The sequence below is a fragment of the Lonchura striata genome, chromosome 1 (assembly GCF_046129695.1).
Source record: "Lonchura striata isolate bLonStr1 chromosome 1, bLonStr1.mat, whole genome shotgun sequence".
Classification (NCBI taxonomy): Eukaryota; Metazoa; Chordata; class Aves; order Passeriformes; family Estrildidae; genus Lonchura; species Lonchura striata.
The window spans coordinates 69941598-69963950 of NC_134603.1; the positions used below are offsets into that span (position 1 = coordinate 69941598).

Genomic DNA, 22353 nt, shown 5'->3' on the forward strand with positions numbered 1-22353 from the left:
TTTTTATCTAATTTTAAATCACTTATGTTACTTCTAATTTTGATCAATGTCTGAAAATAATTGTCTTCTGTTTAAGACAAAAAATTATAAAAAATGTCTGGAAAATTATAAATGAAAACAACCATCTAAAAGTCCCTCTAACCATTTTAAAGCCTCACTCACACCACTTCTCTTAAGAATAACTAGTCCAAAATCGTTCTTTTGTTAATGTTTTTTAAAAATAGTTTCTGCTTTATGATCAACATTTTTTATAACTTGATATGAAAGATAATGAAAAAACACAGTGAAGTAAAATTATGTTTGATAGTGGTGATATTGTCATTTCAAAAGTGCAAATTTTTCAGAAAACTGAATTTTGCAATGACTGAAGCTACTTGTCTTTGAAGTTAAATCTGATGATCATTATCTTTGTAAAGAAGTAAGGAAACACTGATCTATGAAAGCATTTGGTTTCTAATCTAAAGAAATGTAACTTGCCATTTTGAAAATTCAAAAATGCTTCCTTTAAAAATGTCTTAATGAAACTCTTGACCTGTCCTTGTCCAAAAAAATATTTTGAAATGTACATCATTGAGGACAAGAAAAGAGTCCAAAAGCCATTTGTGTATTTGGATATACATATTTACTACTGACTGAAAAAAAAAAACTTTCTTTCCCATCCAAGTTTGCTAGAAAAAATGAAATGTATTGGTTGTATATAACCCAAAGTCCTTTATTCATCACTTCATCAGAATGATAAATCTCACCAACATTACCTCTTATACATAGCATATTGATCAAGTAATTAATTCATGACTCTGAAGTACATTAGTGTAAGAAAACATTTTAAAATTACATACTTGAAGAACTGCTCATCTACCTAAGCCTGGAAAACTCTCAGTGCAGAACTTGTAGGGGGATATACGTCCATGATTTCAACATATGTTAAGATTTTTTAAAATGCTTTAAAAGTATATATATTAAGTCTTCCTAGAGTTCCTCTTTTGCTACCAGACAAGTTTATTCTCAATTAAAAGAGCTGTCAAACAGAATTAAAAAATGCTAAAAAGCTTTTCAACAGAGACTTAACAGAAACAAAGCAATATACATTTAAAAGGGAACATAATAGGTCCCTAGGGTACAGTATAAAGGACTGAAGACATGCTGAGTCTTTGATCATGTGCATTATCAATTAACACTATTCTGATCAAACCCTGTGTTATTTACCCAGTAGGAGTCCTGATAACAGCACATCCTGCAGATGGGATGATATCTCCAGTCAGCATCTTAAATGTTGTGCTTTTCCCTGCTCCATTTGTTCCCAGGAGTCCAAAACACTATCAGAGACATTGGGGAAAAAAAATCAATATGCTATGCTGAAAAAATAAGAAATATTACCCCTTTCCACATTTTCTATTATATGTCTGTAAGAAACTATATATGGATATGTGTGCAAATTCCCTTTCCCACAGAAAATCAGTTTTAAAAAAAAATAGTATATATCATATTTTGATTACCCTTTAATTATCAGAAGTGACTTATTTAGGATTCTAGCCCTCCTCTTAGAACCCTGCCAAACAATCAAACCCATTATTTATCCATATTATTAGTAAATGCTTATTTTGAACAGGAGGATTTTAGGTCCTGCTTCCAAACCCTGGATATCAGTCCATAGAGTGAATATTTCCAAACTTCTCATGAGTTGCTTCACCCTGTACAAGTTAATACCAAACATCCAAGAGACACACTTGAACACTTATTTCTGGTCCCTAGCTGCAATAACTTAATGCTTAAGTCCTGATAGGATTCATATTAAGTCTACACTTAGCATTTTATGATTTCTAAATACATTTTTATTAACTTTCTTATTGATTTATAGGCTATAATCAACAATAACATCTTCCTGGTTGCCTCAGTTACCCAACAGCTGATGGGTAAGTACCAGGAACATCACTGCATCTCTGCATCTACTTTATATTAGTAACCAAGAAAAGTTTTTGCTTTCTCAGTAGTTTAAAAATTAATATCTGTAATTCCCCAAACCATCCAAATAATGAATAAAACCCCCAAACACAAACATGTTCAGCACTAAATTTCAATTTATTGAAATAGGTTTTTTTGTATATATTCAAATGTATTGTGATGATTTCAGCATGGGAACCAAAAATGTACTGTGGTAACAAATTCAGGATGCAGTCCATAGTTTGCTGTTGAGTTGGGTATTCTGTTTTCTCTTTGAACACTAAATTGCTATGCTACCTTACTTGCTTTTTATGTTAGCCTAAAGAACAGTAATTTGGTAAAGATAAGCAAGAAGTAAAAAAATTAAGACTCTCATGAATGTTTAACCAAAAAATAAATGAACAGTTGCTTCTCCAGCACCTCCAGAGTTTCTGCTTTTATCCAGCTATTAATTTTCAGAAATTACTACAACTGATTTTTTTGTGCTGCTATCTGCAGGCCTTTCACTGTGGACACACTGAGTATGTCTCAATAATTGCTCAGCATAAAGCATTACTTTATAAAAGGGGAAAAATAAAGACTCCTTTACCTCTCCCCTTGGTATGCCCAAGCTTATGTTTTCCACAGCTGTGTTCTTCTTACTGAAACCTCCATAACACTTCCTGAGGTTGTACAGAAGTAGGACATCATTACTAGTTCTTCCACCAAAGAGTCTCTGTCGCTCCATTTCTACATCAACATCTTCTGAAGGGCTGTCCATGTTGTTAACTGAGCAATGACCCCTACAACAGAGGATGATAAGTGATACATGGAAAATTGGTCATTGCTGCACTCTGCATAACTCTTATTTTCCTGGTTGTAATCCCTTAGCACTTGGTGATCAATTCTCATCAGAATACAAGGGAAAAACAACTACTTGTATTTTTTCTGTAGTTTGTATTAATTCAGGGACATCATGTTATCAGAGGAATTTATCTTCCATTGTTCAAAGGAACATACTTGAACACACATTTTCTTTCTCCAAAAATTAGTTCAGTGCCCACTCTGGCATAATACAAATGATAACACACCTTGGTTTCCAGAGGAGATCCCAATGAAGGAAAAGACGTAAAAGAAGTAGTAGTGTTCCTTGAAGGGACATCGCCACAAAAATCCAGCCCAGGAAATCCATCTCAAAGGGGCTCACATAAGAATCTATTCCAAAGTTCCTGGTCAAGTCAAACTTGATTTGATTGTATGAAAGCTCCATTAAGCCTTGGCCTAGGCAGAATTGTGGGAATATGATGAATGCCCATTTGAGGATATTGTAGATGTTCTGAAAACTCTGTATTAAGACACAAAAGATAAAACAAAAAAAAAAAAAATTAGTCTTCTCCAACAGCCTAATGAGCAGTCTTGCAAAGCTGGATACTGCATTCAAATCTCACTCATGGTAAACTGAATTCTAAAGTGCATATTTTGAGCTATTTTAGGGACAGGGTTCACATTTTATTGCATTTTAGACTTTCTACAGCCACGGCATTCTAATCTTAGTTGAAGTTCACAGATGGTGTCAAAACACATGTAGCCATGATTCTTCTATTTCCTTAACATTTTAATATTCAAATAATATCAAATTTAAATCACCAAGTTAAACCCAAGTGAATACCGGATTTGCTTACACAATTGCATGACAGATAATCCAGATTTGATTTTAAACATCAAGATGTGACCTGTACATAAATAAAGAGTCATACTCATTCTGGAACTCCTTTCCATCAAGTTGTTCAAATACTGTTATAACTAATTAAAAATACATACATGGAGTGAGAATGCATTACATAACTTGCTATTCATAGAGTGCATTAAGGATCCTAGGAATATGCAGCTTATTTCTTATGTCAATATTATTCAAACACATTTTACAATGCATATAATCTCTTTAATCGACCAGAACAGCTCTCATTATGTGCCAATTACAACTTAATGGTCTAGAAAATGTCAAAGTTTCAATTAACACTGTTTTTCCATTATTACAGCATGCTTTTTTGGGTTATAGACAAGTTAAAATTCAAGACGGTAACAGTGAACATAGAAAAATCATGAATATTTAAAAACCATATGTTTTTCTTCCAGAAAAATCTTATCTGTATAAATATATAAACACACATATGAACATTCTTAAATATATATGCATATATATGTATGTATACATCTCAGTTATGATAAAGGTAAACCAAAGATTTTATACTGACCTGCACTTTGGAAATTATAGCTAACAAGCGAGGTAAGAGAGTCACCAGCATGGTACATAGGCCAAACACAAAATTTAAGGAGATGTAGGACATAAAAGCTACATCTGAACTTGAGAAGAATCTGGATGCAAAATACATCCAAGGTAAAGTTGCATATCTGAAAGTTTAAAGAAACAAAACTGTCAAAAAAAGTTATGCTTTTCACCCCAAAAAGGTCAGTTATCACACTAGATAAAACCCACAATTATTGTTCCTTTTTTCTAAGACAGGCAAACAATTTTTCAGAGCAAGTGATTTTAAAAAGGGACAAATTTGAGATACATATTCTTTTGCTTATACTTCATAGATATACACATATCTGCTGCCATGTTTTGTGCAGATAAGATCCATTTTTGAATATATCAGCTGCAGATGTTTACTTTGACTGTTCCAGATAGCTCGCAATCCTGATTTCTGAATGATTGCAAATCCATGCACCTTAGCAAGCCTCTTACACAGATATAGAATTAAAATAAAATATTTGAAGCTTAAATCATGGATGCTGAGCAGTTTTTTTTTTTTTTTCTGAGAGGCTTTCATAGAAAGAAAGAAAAAAAAAAAAAGGAAGAAGAAGGGAGAAGAAGGAGCAAACAAAGAGAAGAAAAATAAGTAAAAAACCAATAATTTTCAAACTGAATCTAGTATTTGTGCAGGTGATATGTGAGAATTGAATTATCCTACAGACCATATTATTACCTTAACCAGGCTGTCAGTAGAGTAATAGCTGTTCAAAAATGGGTGCATAACACTATGAGTATAAGACAGCATGTCCATGGCTACATCATCTTCAATGAGAATCTTTAAAGGAAGGAGGAAGGCACCTCCATTATGAAAAATCAAAGGACGTCTATCAAGAGTGGAGCATGTACATGTTTTTTATTTAAAAAGAGATGTTTATAAAGATTAAAACAAGGGCCAGGTAATCAGTGAGTGCATGCCATGTAAAGAAAACTTCTTTTCCATTCAACATAGTGCAAGATATATCTATCAGACAAGCAGTATATAGACTGCAGGAGCATATGTATCAGCATACAGAATTGCATAACAATAAGTATATATGCAGTGTATATATAAACACTTCCTATATAATTTTAATATGTATAACTGGTTTCATAGTGAGCTCAGTGCAAGAGCAACTAGCCAAAAATCTGTGAATTCCATTCTTCATTGCCTTAAAGTGTAGTTTAGATTACTAAACTAAGTAATAAAAATCATTTTACTAAATGACTTTAGAATACTAAACTAAGTCATTTCCTTTCAAATTCAGTGTTCTGTACTTTATAGATTAATCTTTTAAGATTATTGAGGAATTGAAGAATGCCAGAATCCTTTACCTTAAAAAACAAACTTGCAAACCCTGCTGGAAAGTAATAATAATGTTATCTTCAGTGTACAGGAAGATAAAGGTTAATGACTCAATGTTTGGATCTCAAATGAAATTCTAAGTATTCTAAGTATTCTAAGTATTCAAGATCCCACTATATATATTCAGCATCCTTTTGCCAGTCTTAATCACACAATCTTTTCTTCCTTTGATGCACATACCAAAATCACTGTTCTCAGAATAACAATATCATAAATACAAGTTCATCCTTGGAAACAGCTCAAGAAAGATACATGATTTACAGTGCTGTTGCTCTGCTGTAAATGAAAGCAAAATTTGATTTTTTTCCTTATAGCTGCTAAGAAATAAGTAAGGCTTTCAGAATCCTAAAGTTATATGATGTTCAAATACAGCCTTTAAATTGTGGCCTGTCACACCTACATTTCTATCCTCTTTCTCTTCCTTCAGCTGCAGTTGCAATTTAGTATTTTCTAAGTATAAAAGACAGAACATTTTGGACAAAACTGCTTAAGAATTTGGACTAGAATCATCTGCAATCATCTAAAAGAGAAAAATATCTAGTTTAGTTATATTTTTAAAGAAAATAACTTTTAAAGTAGCAAACTAAGAAATTCATTACTCTTTCGAACACACCTTCTTTAATTTTTTGTAAAAATAGGTTATTTTTATCTTTGTTCTAGAGCTGAAATTCTGCACAAATGTACCCTGAAGAGAAAAAACATCTTTTAAGGAAAAAAAAATGCAGATGCTGATGGCATTCAGATGATTGAGGATTATTTGTATAGTACTGAGGGGAAAAAAATGGCCACAATGGGCTTCATCACATTTACAGTATAGTTAGGCTGAATAAAGGGTAGATTAAGAAGTGTGGAAACTCTGAAGTTTATCAATGTCCTTGAGACATGTTAAATTTACAGACAGCTATTGGATCTTTAATATATGTTAATGCACATTGAATACATAGATTTCCTTGTTAAAAATCACTGCAACATCTGTTATGTCAGCCAAAGCTGAACAGAACAGGAGGGATTATATTGAGCTGATTAAGATGCATCTACAGTCAACAAAATAAGACCCATTTTTGTTCAATGACTTTTTTTCTGAGATACTCAAAGTTTAGCCTAACTTTTGGTTAAAACAATGCCAGGATAACTGGCACTTGATAGTAGACTATGGGCAGGGTCAAAGCCCATAGCACACTAGAAAAACCCTGTCATGACTTCAGTAGACATACAGGTTTGTACTGTGTGCTTCAGTTGCTGGCTTAGGTTTCTGTAGAAGCTTATGCCTCTCTAATACGACAGCAATTGGATCACAAGAAAGATTCAGTGGTTGTAAAGCTAATAAAAAAGGTGTGAGATTCCATAGTGTGAAATCTTTGCTCTAAGACTGGTTAGAATTTGTGCCTTTAACTTGAAGGAATAACTTGATGGAAGTGCAGAAGAAAAGAAGTGAGGGTGGTACCCAAGAAAGATACAGAGAGGAGGAAATTATGAACTTTGGATGCTTCATGCAAGTTATTTAAAAAATCCTAGCATCATGACCTCCACAACATTTCATACTAGTTTGGCTATTCACATCCAGGAAAGAGGAGCTCAAACTGGAATTATAAGAAAAAATTATAAATAGAATTATGCAAAGAATTTGGAAAGTTTTACAAGAGAGGACTTGGCATGTTCTGGCTTTCGAAATGCATTTGATGAAGGACAATTCTGAAGTATGGTTCTGAATAAACTTAGGCTAGAATTTCCAAGAAAAGATCCAGCTTTGAGGATACCTAAACAGTTTCCAAAAAATGACTTGCTGGAGGCACAAAACCTTAATCACAGTTTTTAAGGTGCAATATAGTAAATTGGTTTTTTGAAGGGTTTATCTGAGACTCTTCCTGGAATAGAACATATACTGGTCCTAGAGAAGGTCCTTTCTTCTTTCCTTCTTTACCATTGTCTCATGAAGCACCTATATTTCATTATCTAAACATCTCTCTTGTGAGATACACACTCTCCCCTACAAGGGTAGCAACAATTAGTTGCTTGAAATAAGTAATAAACTTCTCAGATGCCTTTTCCTTTAACAATTCATCTTCAGCATTTCTAACATCACTTTAGACTGCACACAGGAAGAGTTATGAGTCCCAGTATGAGTTGAGTCACAGTATGTTTCAACAGACCTGGGGCTTCTCACTTTATATAAATAAATAACTTTAAAGTCAAGCTTTATCAAAAATCTTACCCTGAAATCATGGTGTATTACTAAAGTTGTACATGTACAGCAAAAGAACTTTAATTTTGCCCCTCGAGTGACACAACAGAACGCATTATTAATATGCTTGATCCCAGGACTGAACAGACTTACATTTATAGAGCTATCCTTTGTCAAACCAGTAATTTTAACCTCCTATTACAGGATTGCTTTTTGGTTGTTTTTGTGGTTGTTTGGTTGGTTTTTTCCCATTGGTTGCTTGGGGGTTTTGTTTGGTTTGGGTTTTTTTTGGTTTGGTTTGGTTTTTGTGGGTTTTTTGGTTGGTTTTTTTTGTTGTTGCTGTTGTTTTTCAGGTGAAATTAAGCAAGAAAGTAGCTTGGTAGAACTTTCCTCTCTCACAGTACTATTAGGAGACAAATCTTTATCCACCTGAGTATTTAATATTGGACAGACTTCTCATTGGAAATATACATTCCTGAAGCTATGTTGAATTACAGAAAAAATAGAGCTGGAATAAAAGCTGTTTCTTACCTTCTTGATGAAATTCTGCACAGCTAAGCACTGAAATTCTGACCTATGTTAATATTCCTCATTTTCTAAAAGATAACATACCATTTCTAATAGTAAACTAATGTTATACAGGCTGAGTATCTTCTGAGATGTTTGCACTCCATTTTTTTTTTAAATGTGTGAGTAAATCTCCCTCCATTTTTTGTGTTTAATTTTCAAATTCACGTTTCAGCCTGTTTTCTCACTATGCTTTGCTGAATCATAATTGCTTACAAAGACAGAAAACCATGCATCCAGCAGCAGGTGCAAACTGCACCTAAAGATTTATATTTGTTTCTTGGAAGCTGTAATTCCATAGTAGCATTTCCAATCACATACCCAAAGAGTATCAGCAGGAGAACAGTGGCTGCCAAGTTCTTTCGGAAAGTGAAGGCTGATAGCTGGAAGGCACTAATAACACCAACACACAGGGTGACTGGAACCATGTAAAACAGCTAGAAACATGAGGAAAAAAACACTGAGCAGGTGAGCATCTCTTACTGGTCTTACCTGGATTGCATAGAGGGGTTTTACAAATTAACTTCTTCATCATACTTTCAATACAAATATACTATAAATTAGGAGGAAATAGGCAGAAGAGCTTGGAGATTTGATAGTCTGCACATACTATGAAACTTCCCCATACAAATGAAAAAACTTGACAAGATAAAATGTGACTACAGACTACCCCCCTTAACCCTATTTTTATTGACATTTCCAATACATCCATTTAACAAGCTAACGCTTCCAGATAATGAGTCCATGTGGGGCTATTGCTCCAAAACATCAAATTACACTGTGAATACAGAGGCTTGGTTTCAGAAACAGCAGTTTCTCTGATTGGTGCTGCATTCATGTAGGAGAATAAAAATGATGCAATTTTAAAAGAGATTTTTATGAAGGACCATGTGTGCTGATGACACAAATTGCATCTTTTATTTGGAATGGTAAAAATACGTAAAAGCATTACAGCCATTGGGTAACGGGGAAAGCAGTTTCTCTCTTTAGTCTCTTGACATAATGGCAAGCAATATTTAAGGGTCGTAAGGTGTGATTGGTACAGGAGATTCATATCCAAGTATTCAAGAGAGAGGGGTTCTGCTTCCAAATAGCAATGTCAGAATGTGAAGACCTGTGCTCAGCTCCATTTTCAGTGTCTGCCTGCTCTGTGCATTGAACCTGAGCTCACTAGGGCACTGACTGCCTCCAGTTCTGCCTATGTAATATTTAGCTTTATAGCTTTAACCTAATAGAACTGAGATTTTGAGATACAATTGCAATAGAGGCAACAAATCAAGGTCTAGCTAAATATTCAATGTAGAAGAACAACATACTGTTAAAATTGGACTTTCATACTGAAATACAGGGAAAAACCAAATCAAACCAGAGGCCATCCTGTCTTTGCTACTGGGAAATATATTTTTTTAAGAGAAGAGCAATGGAGTAAAATGTAGAAGGATGCAATGTTCCCATTCACAGTGTAACTTTTCTTTACCATATACAAGTATCATAACATACCACCGACAGATATATGTTTCAGTTATCCTGAACTTGTTTAAAAATATTTTAGAGAAGTCACAACACATTTGAGTCCTAGTATTTTTCAACAGACCTGGGGCTTTTGTCTAGAAATAAATCAATAACTTTAAAATAAAATTCTATTGGAAGCCTTACCCTGGAATCATGGTATATTACAGAAGTTTTGCATGTACAACAAAACAGCTTTCATTTTGCCCCTCTGGTGACACAAGTGTAATCTGAACAAAATTTCTTTATTTCTCTTTCAATTTTCCTAACATTTACAATTTTTCCATTTGTTGAACATAGTAATGAATATCATTCATGCCTATAAATACAGTAAGAGCAGCCTGATTCTCATGAGAGCAATTTCATAAATCAAATACTTCTGCAGGCCTAGTAAAGATTCTGCTACCAATAATACAGGATACAGCCTGTAATATTTAAAATATGTAGAGGGATTTAAAACTTAACAGTTCATATATTCATGTGTTCAGTGTCCCTAAATGATCTGTATCACAATTAGCATTTAAAGCAGTGTCTATTCTTTCCGACATCATGATCGATCATACAGTACTGTGTTGAATTTGTGAGAACATTTTGAGAGATTGGGAGAAAATAATGAGGAGTTGACTTTGCTCACAAGGAGAAACTGAATGATGGACTGTTTTTAACCAAGCCTTCTTATCTGAAGCAGCAGCAAAAAGAAATACCAAGATTGACTGGCCAAGCAAATAACATTTGGAAAAATGTGCTCTTACCTCAAGATTGCTCAAGTGTAAAAATTCTGATTTCAAGCATGGATGGGTAAAGATCTAATGTTTCAGAATTAGAAACATTTCATTTTCTAAATGAAAACAGAGTGTTCCAAAAAATTTCTGTTCCTGACCAGGGTGTCATACAATCTAACCTAAATGTTGGAAAGGACCTTAAGAACATCAGGCCCAACCATTAATCCACCACTAAACCATGTTCCTCAGTGCCATATCTATATGGCTTTTAAATACCTCCAGGGATGGTGACTCCACCACTTCCTTGAGCTGCCTCTTCCAGTGACACAAATAAAAGGTACCAATCATAAGTATCATATTATCCACAACAACTCATAACATAATTGTCCCTTAAAGTAGCTGACTACTATTTTCAGTTTTCTCCACTAATTTGTAAGGTTTTGCCAGTGCACAGCAAAATTCAAAGCATAGAAATTCCTGCTGATGTGTGGAAGATTCTTTCTGTCTAGGCTGATTAGCTAACTTTCTTTTCATTGTAAAATAGCTAAAGCTAGCAAATAATTTACAATTCACCTTTGGGAAGAAAGGAACACAATCCCCATCCTGCATTCAAGTAGGAATGGTGACTTAATGCTTGTTGGCATGTCAGCCAAGAGCTGTCACTGTGCCATTCAAATCTTATTCTTTATCTTGTGACCATATCTCATTTTGCTCATTTATAAGAAACTAGCCTAAAATGTACACCTGAGCACGTGCTGCCTCACATAATACATACCATATCACAGCAGAAGTTGGCAAGCCAGTAAGTTTTGTAACCCAGGCCTGTGATGTGTTGCAAGCGCTTTGTCCCAGACACTCTGTCTTTCACTATGGCAGTTCCAATGGATGCAGTAAGGATAGAGAAACCCAGCATGATACACAGTGCTACCCCACACTGGCGAACATTCTCCATTCTAGGGTAAAAAGCAAAATAGTGCAGTGAAAACACAATGGGGAAAACTCCCTCAAATGTTAGCATTTTTCAGGCTAATTTCTCACCAAAACACTAGACATTAGGACCTTAATCCTGATTGCAAACACTGTAGAATCACTGAATGGTTTGGATTGGAAGGGATCTTAAAGATCGTCTAGTTCCAACAGCCTGCAATGAGCAGGGACACAATGTCCCTTCACTGTCAACATCTAATTAAAGAACAGGAATAAAATGTGTTAAGCTACAAAACTATAGGTGAGTTACAGAGCACCACACGAGTCTGAGTTGAAAAGTGAAGCTTATGCAAATATTTCCCTTTTACAGAAAAATAAACTTTAAACCCTTGAAATAATTTGAAACAGTTACCCTGTTTAAAACTCTCATGACACAATCAGCATAAATTCAGTCTTTTTCTTTACGAAATACTGGAACCCTTTTTGGTATAAACAGTGGACTTTACAGACAGACCTCTCTAAAAAATGCTTTACTCAGTAGAACTGAATTGGGCCTATCAATTCACAGCATCTATTCCAGGAAACATATATTATTTAATTGATAGTTTCAATTGTTTGCTGATTGTTGCTGTGAAACATTTTAAGAGGTTGCTCACATTTTGTCCTCATCCAACAAGGCTCCTCCATATGGTTGGCTGTAGAGTGTAATCCCTGTGAAAAGAAAAATAAATAATGAAATATTAAATATTATTAAGGACTTCAAGTTCTGGAGTAGACTGTTAACACTTGTTGCACATATGAATAAAAAGGCTAAATACAGACAGGTCAAATACCAGTCTGCAAAACCAAACACTCTCCCATTGAGTCATTTCCAGAGTCTAGAACCACTGAAAACTAATGAATGAACATAAGTAGTAGTTGTTTTTCTGTGTTCTGAAATTCAGAAATTGGTTCATCAATGCTGTATATTGCTACAGAATCTATATCACAGAAGAGATCAAATATAAAACCTATAGTAGAATTTGTTCATATACCTAATCTTCTGGGGTTAGGTAGATAGTTACTGCAATTTATGTACTTGTCTTAGATTTTAGATTAGATCTTTCAGCAATTTTTAGATTAGATATTTCAGCAATTTTTAGATAACTGATGTTTTGCTGAGAAAAACTGTTTAGCTAAATTCACAGAAGAAAAAATGTCACACCTTTGATTGAAACTATAGAGCTCTACAATAAAAGAATACCTAGTTTGGGAGACCTAGAAAAATCCTGAGCAGGCAATGAATTCTTAGGCATATTTTGGTTCTTGGTGCAACCAACATGCAGCAATCTAGCAAAATTAACTTTGGAATTGGAAGGTAGTTTATTAACAAAAACTGTGTCTTTTTGCTTCTTTTCTTTTCAAACAAAAGAAAATTTGTGAGTGGGGGGTGAAGGTGCAAAACATTGCCACTGCAAAATTTGCTGTTCCACTGGACTTAATGATGTTTGTGACTGATCACTGCAGGTGTGCCTGACAGATGTGCCAGCTGGGTGGAATTCATTTGCTTCACAGTATGGGGGTATGTTTTGGATTTGTACTGGAAAAAAAAAATGTAGATAACACAGAGATGTTTGTGCTGCTATTGTTGAGCAGCACTTGGAGCCAAGATATTTTTTGCTCCTCTCACACTCCACCAGTGAGGAGAATGGAGGGTGCACAGGGAGGTGGGAGGGGTCACAGTGGGACAGCTGACCCCAATTGACCAAAAGGACATTCCATACTATGTGGCATCATGCTCAGTATGTAATATGGGGGAAGAAGAGGAATGGGAGGGATGTTTGGCATGATGATGTTTGACTTCCTAAGTCATGATGGGTCCAGCTCTCCTGGGATTGGCTGAACACCTTCCTGCCCACAGGAAAGGGTGAATTAAGTCCTTGCTTTGCTTGTGTGTGTGGCTTTTTTTCTTTATATTTAACTGCCTTTATCTCAACCCATGTGTTTTATCACTTCTAATATTCTCTCTCACATGCCACTGGGGAAGACTGAGGAAGTGGCTGAGTGAGTGGGCCTTAAGATAAACCACACATCAGAACTATTTGATTAGTGTCTAAATAAATCTATGCTGTTCCAAATTAAAACAAAGAAACAAACTTAAGCCTAACAGCAATTAGAATTTTTCCAGTATCTTTGGTAAAGACAGAAATTGTTGGTAGTCTTACATTGACTCTGCGAGGCACCACTTTATTGAATTTGTTAAAGTCCAGATGTATAAAGACAAAAGATTTTCATTCTAGTAACCAGTGCAATTTGACTAAGAAAGCATTTATTTTGCCCCTTTAATTTTCATTCCTCATCTTCAAGCCAAAGTAATCTAAATATCACTAAGCCACTGCACGGTAAAAAGCTGAAAAACAGGATGCAGGATGATGATTAACTCACACACAAAACTTGTACAAGGTAAAGATTTTTCAAATAACAGCTAAATGCAGTACACTGAAGCCCAATGTAGAAAACAAAAGAAGATTCAAGCCAATAACTTTTTGATGTATCTAATAAATACCTTGCTACTTGTAGAAGTCTTTCATGTCATATGCCTTCAGGGACTGTTTAAAATTTTCCTTTCTTTTTCTTTTAAAGTATTAATTTTTTAACTAATTGCTGCTATTTATTCTGAAGCAAAACAGGCATATCAAAGAAAATTACTTTTTCCCACTGGAACCACAGAATTTCCATTTATGTAAAGGAGAAGAAGGATGACAGAAAAAAGTTCTGTTTAGTTCCCATAAATTTTTTCTAGGCTTTTCTAATGCTTGAATAAAAGTGGGCATATTAGAAGAAATAATCATAGAATAGGCAGAATTGGAAGGGATCCACCCGGATCATCAGCTCCAGCTCCTAACCCTACACAGGACATTCCAAGAATCACACCATGTGCCTGAAAGCAGTGTCCAAACACTTCTTTAACTCTGTCAGGCTGGTGCTGTGACCCCTTCCCTGGAGAGCCTGTTCCAGTGCCCAGCCACCCTCTTTTCCTTTAGGATATCCAACCTAAACCTTCCCTGGGTCAACTTAAGGCAATTCCTCAAGTCCTGTCACTGGTCACAGAAGTGAAGGGATCGGTGCCTGCCTCTCCACTTTCCCTTGTGAGCATGCTGAGCACTGTGCTGAGGTCTCCCTTCAATTTCCTCTCCTCCAGGCTGAGCAAACCAAGTGACCTCAATCTGGTTCTCATTCCCCTCCCAGCCCTTCATTATCCTTGTGGCTCTCCTTTGAGTGCTCTCTAATAGCTTAATGTCTTTTTTATATTGTGGCACCCAAAACTGTATAGAGTGTTGAAGTTGAGGCCACTCCAGTGCAGAGCAGAGCAGGACAATTCCCTCCCTTGCCTGGCACCAAGATCTCAGGGGGGAACTAACAAAACTCTCAGATTACTGCATTGGTATTAAACAAAAATCTACAGTAGCTGAATTGGGTTCTATATGTGGAAATGCACTGCTTTAACTTTCTTTTCTATTAACATACAGAATAAAGGGAAACTATGGAAAAGAGATAATTGCAGGGGGAAATAAAAACAATGGCATTAAATAGTATAATGCTTCTTGCAGTATTGTATCATACAATACCAATCAAAAGTCAAAGTCACACTGAATTAACTTCCTTCTATGAATAGTCACAAAAACTAATCACACTTCTTAAGAGTAGTATATATTTTTGACAGTCAATTTCCATTCAAATCATGTATATGAAACAAAAGATTACATTTTCTTTTAACTCACACTCACAACTAAAATTAAATTTCACAAGGTTGTGGATTACAAGTAAGAAAAGTATGACTGTGCTAAACTAAGTTTAATTGTGTTTAGAATTCAAAAATCTACCACTGCATTAAATGTAATACTTGCCTTTTGTTCAGTATTTTAAGTTTCTTCATGGGGCATGACAATCTCTGAATTTGCGACCTTTTTAGTATAATAATTTCTTCACCTCATTGTCAAAAAATAAATGATTTTTAGATAGAGTCCACAAACTGAGCAGTAATTCACAGAGAAAAAAGTTCCCTTGAACTCAATAAATAAGTTATAAATTACCTTCAAATACCAGAAAAAAACCCAACAGAATTAATATATGGTATTTGCTAGTATATATATGTTTTTTATTAAAAAAAACTCTTCCATGTACTTCTATAGCCTATCTTTTCCAACATTTCTTGTAACAACCTAGACTATCTTTTTTTTACACACATCTCTGTCCCAATACAGCTGTAAAAATGCTGTAAAATGTACTTATTGATATTTTCTTGCCTTTATATGCCTTTTTACTAACCAAAGCTGCTATAATGATGCTCATTAAGTTGAAAACTATCTGCCATGTTTGAGGACTTAAAAACTATAAATGACAGATAAACTAAGTTCTAAATTATAAAGCTCCTATTAAAGATCCTCCTGATGTTTATGCAAGGATTTTTTTAAGGACTGTACTTGCAAGCCATGTGTAAACAGCCCTCAAGGCAAATTTTACCATATCAGTATGCACAAGGGAAAAGCAAGCCAGGAAATAACACCAAATATTATATGATTCATCACTAACTCTATCTGCTCCTTTTTACAAATTTCTCAGTATAAAAATTATTTCTTCTTCGTCCTTAGCATGCAGTTGGTCATATTATTTTTACAGTGATTACTTGGGCTTTTTTATGGGCAGAGGTGAAAAATTTTAACAGACAACAATTCCAACCTTTCCAAAATCATGTAAAAGCAATTCAGGAATGGGAATATATTTTCTCAGATTTTTTTCAGCTATGAAGCTTCTCTTTCTTTCTTAGTTGTTTTGCCTATAGTTAACTACATTTTTTGTGTATCTCTTTTTTTTCTTAATTATGTCTTTCCTTAATTTAAAAGCTCAGTTGTCATCTCTTGTATTGCTCGATGAAATACTTTGTTTTATACAACTGAGAACAAGGGTATTTTTATCAGTCCTGTAAGCCACATTACTATGGAAAAAAGAAGAAGGATGTAGTCAGAGTTTTACAGTTTAACTACAATTTTCAGGAGTAGCACAGCTGGGGCCTAGGCAGGAGAATGTATTTACTTTGAAAATGACACTAGAAGCCCCATGCTACATGCTTAATGTAGAGGTAGTAAACTATTCACTGTACCCTCTTCAGTTTCTCTATGATTTTCCTTTTGTATTCTGCCTTCCAGGTGCAACAATCCTACTCCTTTCCTTACAATGTTCTTGATTAAAAAAATTTTAGATTCTAATTTGTTAAAAAGACATTTCTAACCTAGTGAAATAACTTCTTCATAAAATATTAGAAGGATTGTAACAATTCCTACAACAAAACACTATACTTTTCCAGTCTGGATAGGAAAGCTCACAGGAATAAGAAAACTTGCTGTGAACATTCTGCATCCTGCCCTGCTGCCATTCAGGAGTTGTACAACTCAGGACACCTTTCTCTATACCACCATCTTATTAATGGTCTTCAGTCTGTGCCTTCAAGAGAAAGTGCTCTAGATCTGTTATCTTCCATCTATACTAGTTGGTCCTCTGTCAGAAAATAAAGGCATGCACAATTTGGCATAACTTTAGAGAGCTGGATGTTTCCATCCTGTACATGATAAAGAACAGAAGACATTGGTAGTCCAGTCGATCCTACTTGGGTGCAACTTTCCACATAAACATACTTCAAAATCTGTGGTTTTTCAGTAAAACTGAGAAAAGTGATATGAATCCAGCAATACTTTTTCAGTATCAGTTCGAGAAATCTAGATGAAAAAAAAACTAAAGGTCTTCAAGCTTGTATGCCATCACAGTAGATTAGCCAGAGCTATCCTTTGGTATATTTTCTGGTTCTGTGCTGTATTTTGAGTGTGTCTCTTGGCACTTCTTTGTTCACTGTCTGTTATGTCAAGCTGAATCTTGCGTACATAGCTCAGTTTAGATCTGTGCTACTGATTCTAAATATCATTATTGTGGTAGACTTGAATATAAGATCAGTCTAGCTTTCTTTATTCCAGACATTTTATTTCAGACTAAATAAAATATTATGTATAAGAAAAATAGAGGCAGTACCTATATATGTACGTATATATATATATGCATATATATATGTGACAATATTTCTATTTATATAAAATAAGACATTACTACTAACTGAAAATTACAATTTATATTTTATGGAGAATTTCGCAGACAGCACTATCATTAATGGTTTCTATTTTAGTTTCCCCCACTAACTAGACATGGTTAAGAAGGCTCCACCCAAAGGCCATCTCACGGTTTCCTTTGTAATAAGGTTTAAAGTTATAATTTGCACAGCATTCAGGAAACTGTACAGCCCCTCTCCACCAAAATTCAAAGTTGAAAATTACTCCCTTGATCCCTTCTGCTCTCTTGAAGAATTGAATCGGAAATAAATGAGGATGCTACATGAAAGCTACAATGAATCCTAGTATGAAAGCTTTTTTAAAAAGTCACTGACTTCAATAGGAATCCTAAGATGGGGCAGCTGCATCACAAAAGGCCCTTCTATACTGAGACATTTTTGTTCTTTGAACAATGATGTAATAACTTTTTTTGACCGCTCTGCTTTTCAGACAAAGTTATAAATGACAACCCCTCCTTTTTTCTTTATATAGCCTTACCCTAAGAGCAACATTATAGTCTTTCTCCTATACCCCAGCATAATAAACACATTCTGCGTCAATATTATACAATTAGGTGTGAAAAACAACATTTTTACTTGATCAAAATTTCTATCTTAAGCTTAAGCAAAAAAAAAAAAAATTGCCTTTTAGTTTTTTATTCTTCTTACTTCATTACTGCATTTTTATTTGCTCACAATTATATTAATTAGTTATAAGAATGCAGCATTTCAGAAAGAGAGTAAAAAACATCATTCATATAAGCTTGAATACCAGTCAGAGGTGAATGGTTTGGACAAAAATCCATCATATCTTACTTTATTTGTTGAAGTGTCTTACTATTTTTTTTTTAATTCATTTATTAACCTGTTCATTTTCATCATCTATCACTGAATATATAACCCATTAGAAAATAGAATGTATTTGATTTCTTCCACAGTTGAGGCAGATGACTTTTTCCCACAATGGGATCACAGACTTACATGATGTTGAAGGTAGGGGTGAATATCCATGTGATAGACAAAGTGACATATTTTTATACAAGAAGTATTACTGAACTGCTGTTCCAAAAGGGACATCTGATTCATTTACTACAATAAACTGACCTCAACTGATTGGGCCAATTTCTGTTGCTCAATCTAGTTACATGCACCTCCAGCTGGGCACACACATTTGCTTCAACAGACACATCAATATTTACATGAAAATTACAAGAAAAAATATTGTAACTTTCCAAGTATCCTCACAGAGAAATTTACCAATAATCCCAAATTGTTAAGAGATGGGGTGAGGAGAAATCTCTCTACTTGCAGAGAAAGTATCTGAAGATCAGATTACACAATAGCAAAAAGGACAGATTTTTTTAATCACTAAATAGACATAATTTTCTGTTGCTGCATACTGAAGACTCAGTAACTTGGACTGACAGAACAAAAAGCAATAATCAATTTTTTTCAAAGCTTTTTGAACAGATACAAATCCCTAGGGATATAAACCAGTGCAAAGCAGCATACACTTGGGTAATTTCTTTTCCTTTAAACTTCCATACTAAATCATAAGTCTATATTCTCTGTATCCTCATGACTGCAGAAAATACTTTAGACAGAAGCAATTAGTCTTCTGCTCAGCTCCTTTTTATCAAAACCTCTCACGAACTTGGACTAGTGCTACTGATCTTCATTGAAAGTTACTGGATCTGCCCTTGTGGGCTAAGCAGGTAGAACTCAGCATATGCTCTGTAAAGACTCTTCCATCCTCCAAAGATCTTGGGAGAACTCCTACTGGGTTCATGTTCAATAAATACACATAGGATATAACTGCTAAGTCAAAGGGTTTCTTAGCTTTTGCATGAACACTTAAACAAGTGGTTGATCTTGTTGACCTTGCTCAAGGTTATTTCGATATCGTAGTTGCTGCTATTGTGTTTACATCCATGGCAATGCTCTACTCTATTGTAGTAAGCTTCTTCCTGAAAAACAATATATATGTTTTCTTTTGTGAAAGAAGACTTTGTCCTTACAATCCCTTTTAAAGCACCAAATTATTTGTATGTGACTTAAAAGTAATACAGAAGCACTGGTTCTGTTGGAAAAAAAGTTGTTCTGTGAAATAACACGTCATTAATGCGAGGCAGAACTACAAAGCCATGTTTCTGCAACATCTTAACAAGCAATTTCCAGCAGCATTCTAGAAATGACCTTGCATATAAACAGAGTTTGGAAGAAGAAGAAAAAAATCAAAAATAATAGATTTCAGTCTTGGAACACAGTATGTGGTCTTCTGACTGCTGACTTACAGGACTGCATATAACAATTTGAATAACAAAAGCATATGAATAGTTCTTCTCTGTTAGAACTGTATCATTAAATAAGAGAAAGTTAAAAGTCAAAGTGAACTGAATGCCAGTGGCCCATACAGCACTGGAAAACTGTTGAGGTTTTTAGAAGTAAAATATACATATATATTGGTCTCCAAAAACAATACACACACATACATGTGTGTGCACACACAAACACGAGTACAGAAACAAATACACGCATACAGACATTTAGGTAGGTAACTAGACCCATCTTCCCAAGATGTCTGTGACAGCTCCCTCTGCATTATTCCTCAAGAGCATGATCAGTCCATCTTGAGTGCTCTTGTCCAAATGAACAAATAAATAAATTACTTTCTAGTTCTTAAGCTCTACTTCTGCAGGCAGCTAGCATATTCTGCCACAAGATCATACAATGGTACTGACATACATGATGTCAGTACCAGACTTGAAGTATTTCTTAAGCACTGTTGTGCTTGCTGTGTTTCTGTGTCATGCAGTATCAAAAAACAAATCATTCTCATAATCTTTGGGATAGCTAGCATTTTCTCTGAGTGTAAGGACAGCAAACCCTGATTCTCCGTGATAGATATAAAGGTGAGGGTAAGAAAACATTTAAGTTCCAGAATAGGATATCTAATGGTATAGTAAAAAAGCTCACTTACTTAAAAAATTAGGACTCATAAAGTGCAGGGAAAGTTGATTAAAAATTTACTTCTATTAAAAATTCTCATTAAAATATCTGACTTCATTTCATTCAAAGTTTCTATGTAAACATATTACCTTTGACCTATTCTCATAATTCATTTAGAAAAATGAAACCCCAGTCATCTTGAAAGCAAGCCATTGCTCCTTTTTCTTGGACATGCCAGAAAGTTTTCTTAATGAATCTCTGGTTTTAGATTCTCAGCATTCCTTCCCCATTTTCAGTGATTTAGTCTTCTTTCTTAATTATAAAACACTTAAAATCATTTTACCATTACAGAAAACTATCCTAAGTTTACAAGAACCCTTAAAAATTGGTCAAAAACTCTTTTTAAATTTCCCTAAACCAAATTCCTATTTAACAGAATTTTTAAGAATGAAAGAAACTGGAATGGATTGAAGTTAACATGAACTTGTGAAGTTAATCAAGTCCAGATTTCAAACTAGATTTCCACATCCTAAAAGTTCACCTGTGTTAACAGCTTAGTCTTTGGCAGCAGTCACTTCATTAGATGTCGGTTTATAAAATTTTTACTTTAACAAATTTTTATAAAGTTCAGGATATATGAATGAGAGCATTCACAAGCCAGATATAATAATTTCTCTTTTGTTTTGCACAGTAATAATATATAGTAGCCTTTCCTGTTCCTTGAGTAACAGGATGCAATGAAACACACATTGCTCTGTGAATTTACAGGCTAATCTGGATTTACCCTGGATATTTATACAAGGCGATATAGCAAAGTGCCAAAGAAGTTATAAATCCATAGTCTGTTGTGCCTTAGTCATGGCATTTTAGTAAGCCCTAGCAGCAGTTTCAGAGGGACTAATATCCCAAACCAATTTACACTTTCTTATTTCACAGGAATGTCTTTGTAAGGAACTCATTGACATGTTGAGCTTTAAATTCAAATTTTACCTTACTGTGTACTATATTCTCCACAAAAACTTTATTTGTAATTAAAATTTTCACTTTTAAGTCCTCTGGAGAAATGGATCTCTGAAATCCTACTGTAAACTGAAAAGTTTTCATACTTATAATAGTTCATTTAAAAACTACTTTCCAAAACATATGAATAAATACAGATTATTACCATACTGTCTCCAATCCACATTAGAAGGTAAATTCAGCCACAGAATGAAGTTATTGAGTTCATTTAAGTAGGATGGCAGCGAATGGAAACCTTTTTGGTTATACCACACCTGGAAGAAAGAATGGAAATTGTCAATCAAAAATTAGTTCAATCTGCATGCTGATCTGAAAGTTCACATACCTTTAAGAACTGCATGAAGGATATCTAATTATTTTGTTATGACATTTATTTATACAAGAAAGTCAACCAGGCAGAACAGAATTTGTTGATTTGCATAAGCCAACAACACGCAGCAGTTTTCTCTTGTTGGAGCTGTACACATATGTTCATTACTTAATTGATATTCTCTGATTTAATGGAACACCGTGCCCCCCTTCCTTTACACACATGGTTGAACAAATAGAGGGATAACAATGTGAAAATAACAATTACCAGTTTGATCAAAAATACAAAAAGATGAGTAAAACTAATGCTAAAATTGGAAGAATCATTGAAATTCAAAAGAGACTTCTTGAAATAATACCTCCAAATGACACACAGCATAAAGTATCTAGGACCAGAATATTCTAGAAAGAGGGGGAAAGAAAGAAACAAGGAGGCACTGTTTACAAGTATGAAGA

At 34.5% G+C, this 22353-nt stretch overlaps 1 protein-coding gene across 1 annotated transcript in view; it reads right to left on the reverse strand.

Annotated features, from left to right (window-relative positions):
- ABCA13 (ATP binding cassette subfamily A member 13) overlaps window positions 1-22353 on the reverse strand; it is a 139704-nt gene that overhangs the window by 38206 nt on the left and 79145 nt on the right. Inside the window, exons 29-36 of the mRNA XM_077788156.1 lie at window positions 21734-21842; window positions 12143-12197; window positions 11335-11512; window positions 8650-8765; window positions 4176-4332; window positions 3012-3265; window positions 2531-2723; window positions 1207-1316 (exon numbers count right to left, since the gene is read on the reverse strand). Coding sequence (XP_077644282.1) covers window positions 1207-1316; window positions 2531-2723; window positions 3012-3265; window positions 4176-4332; window positions 8650-8765; window positions 11335-11512; window positions 12143-12197; window positions 21734-21842 — 1172 coding nt within the window. The remainder of the gene's footprint in view (window positions 1-1206; window positions 1317-2530; window positions 2724-3011; window positions 3266-4175; window positions 4333-8649; window positions 8766-11334; window positions 11513-12142; window positions 12198-21733; window positions 21843-22353) is intronic.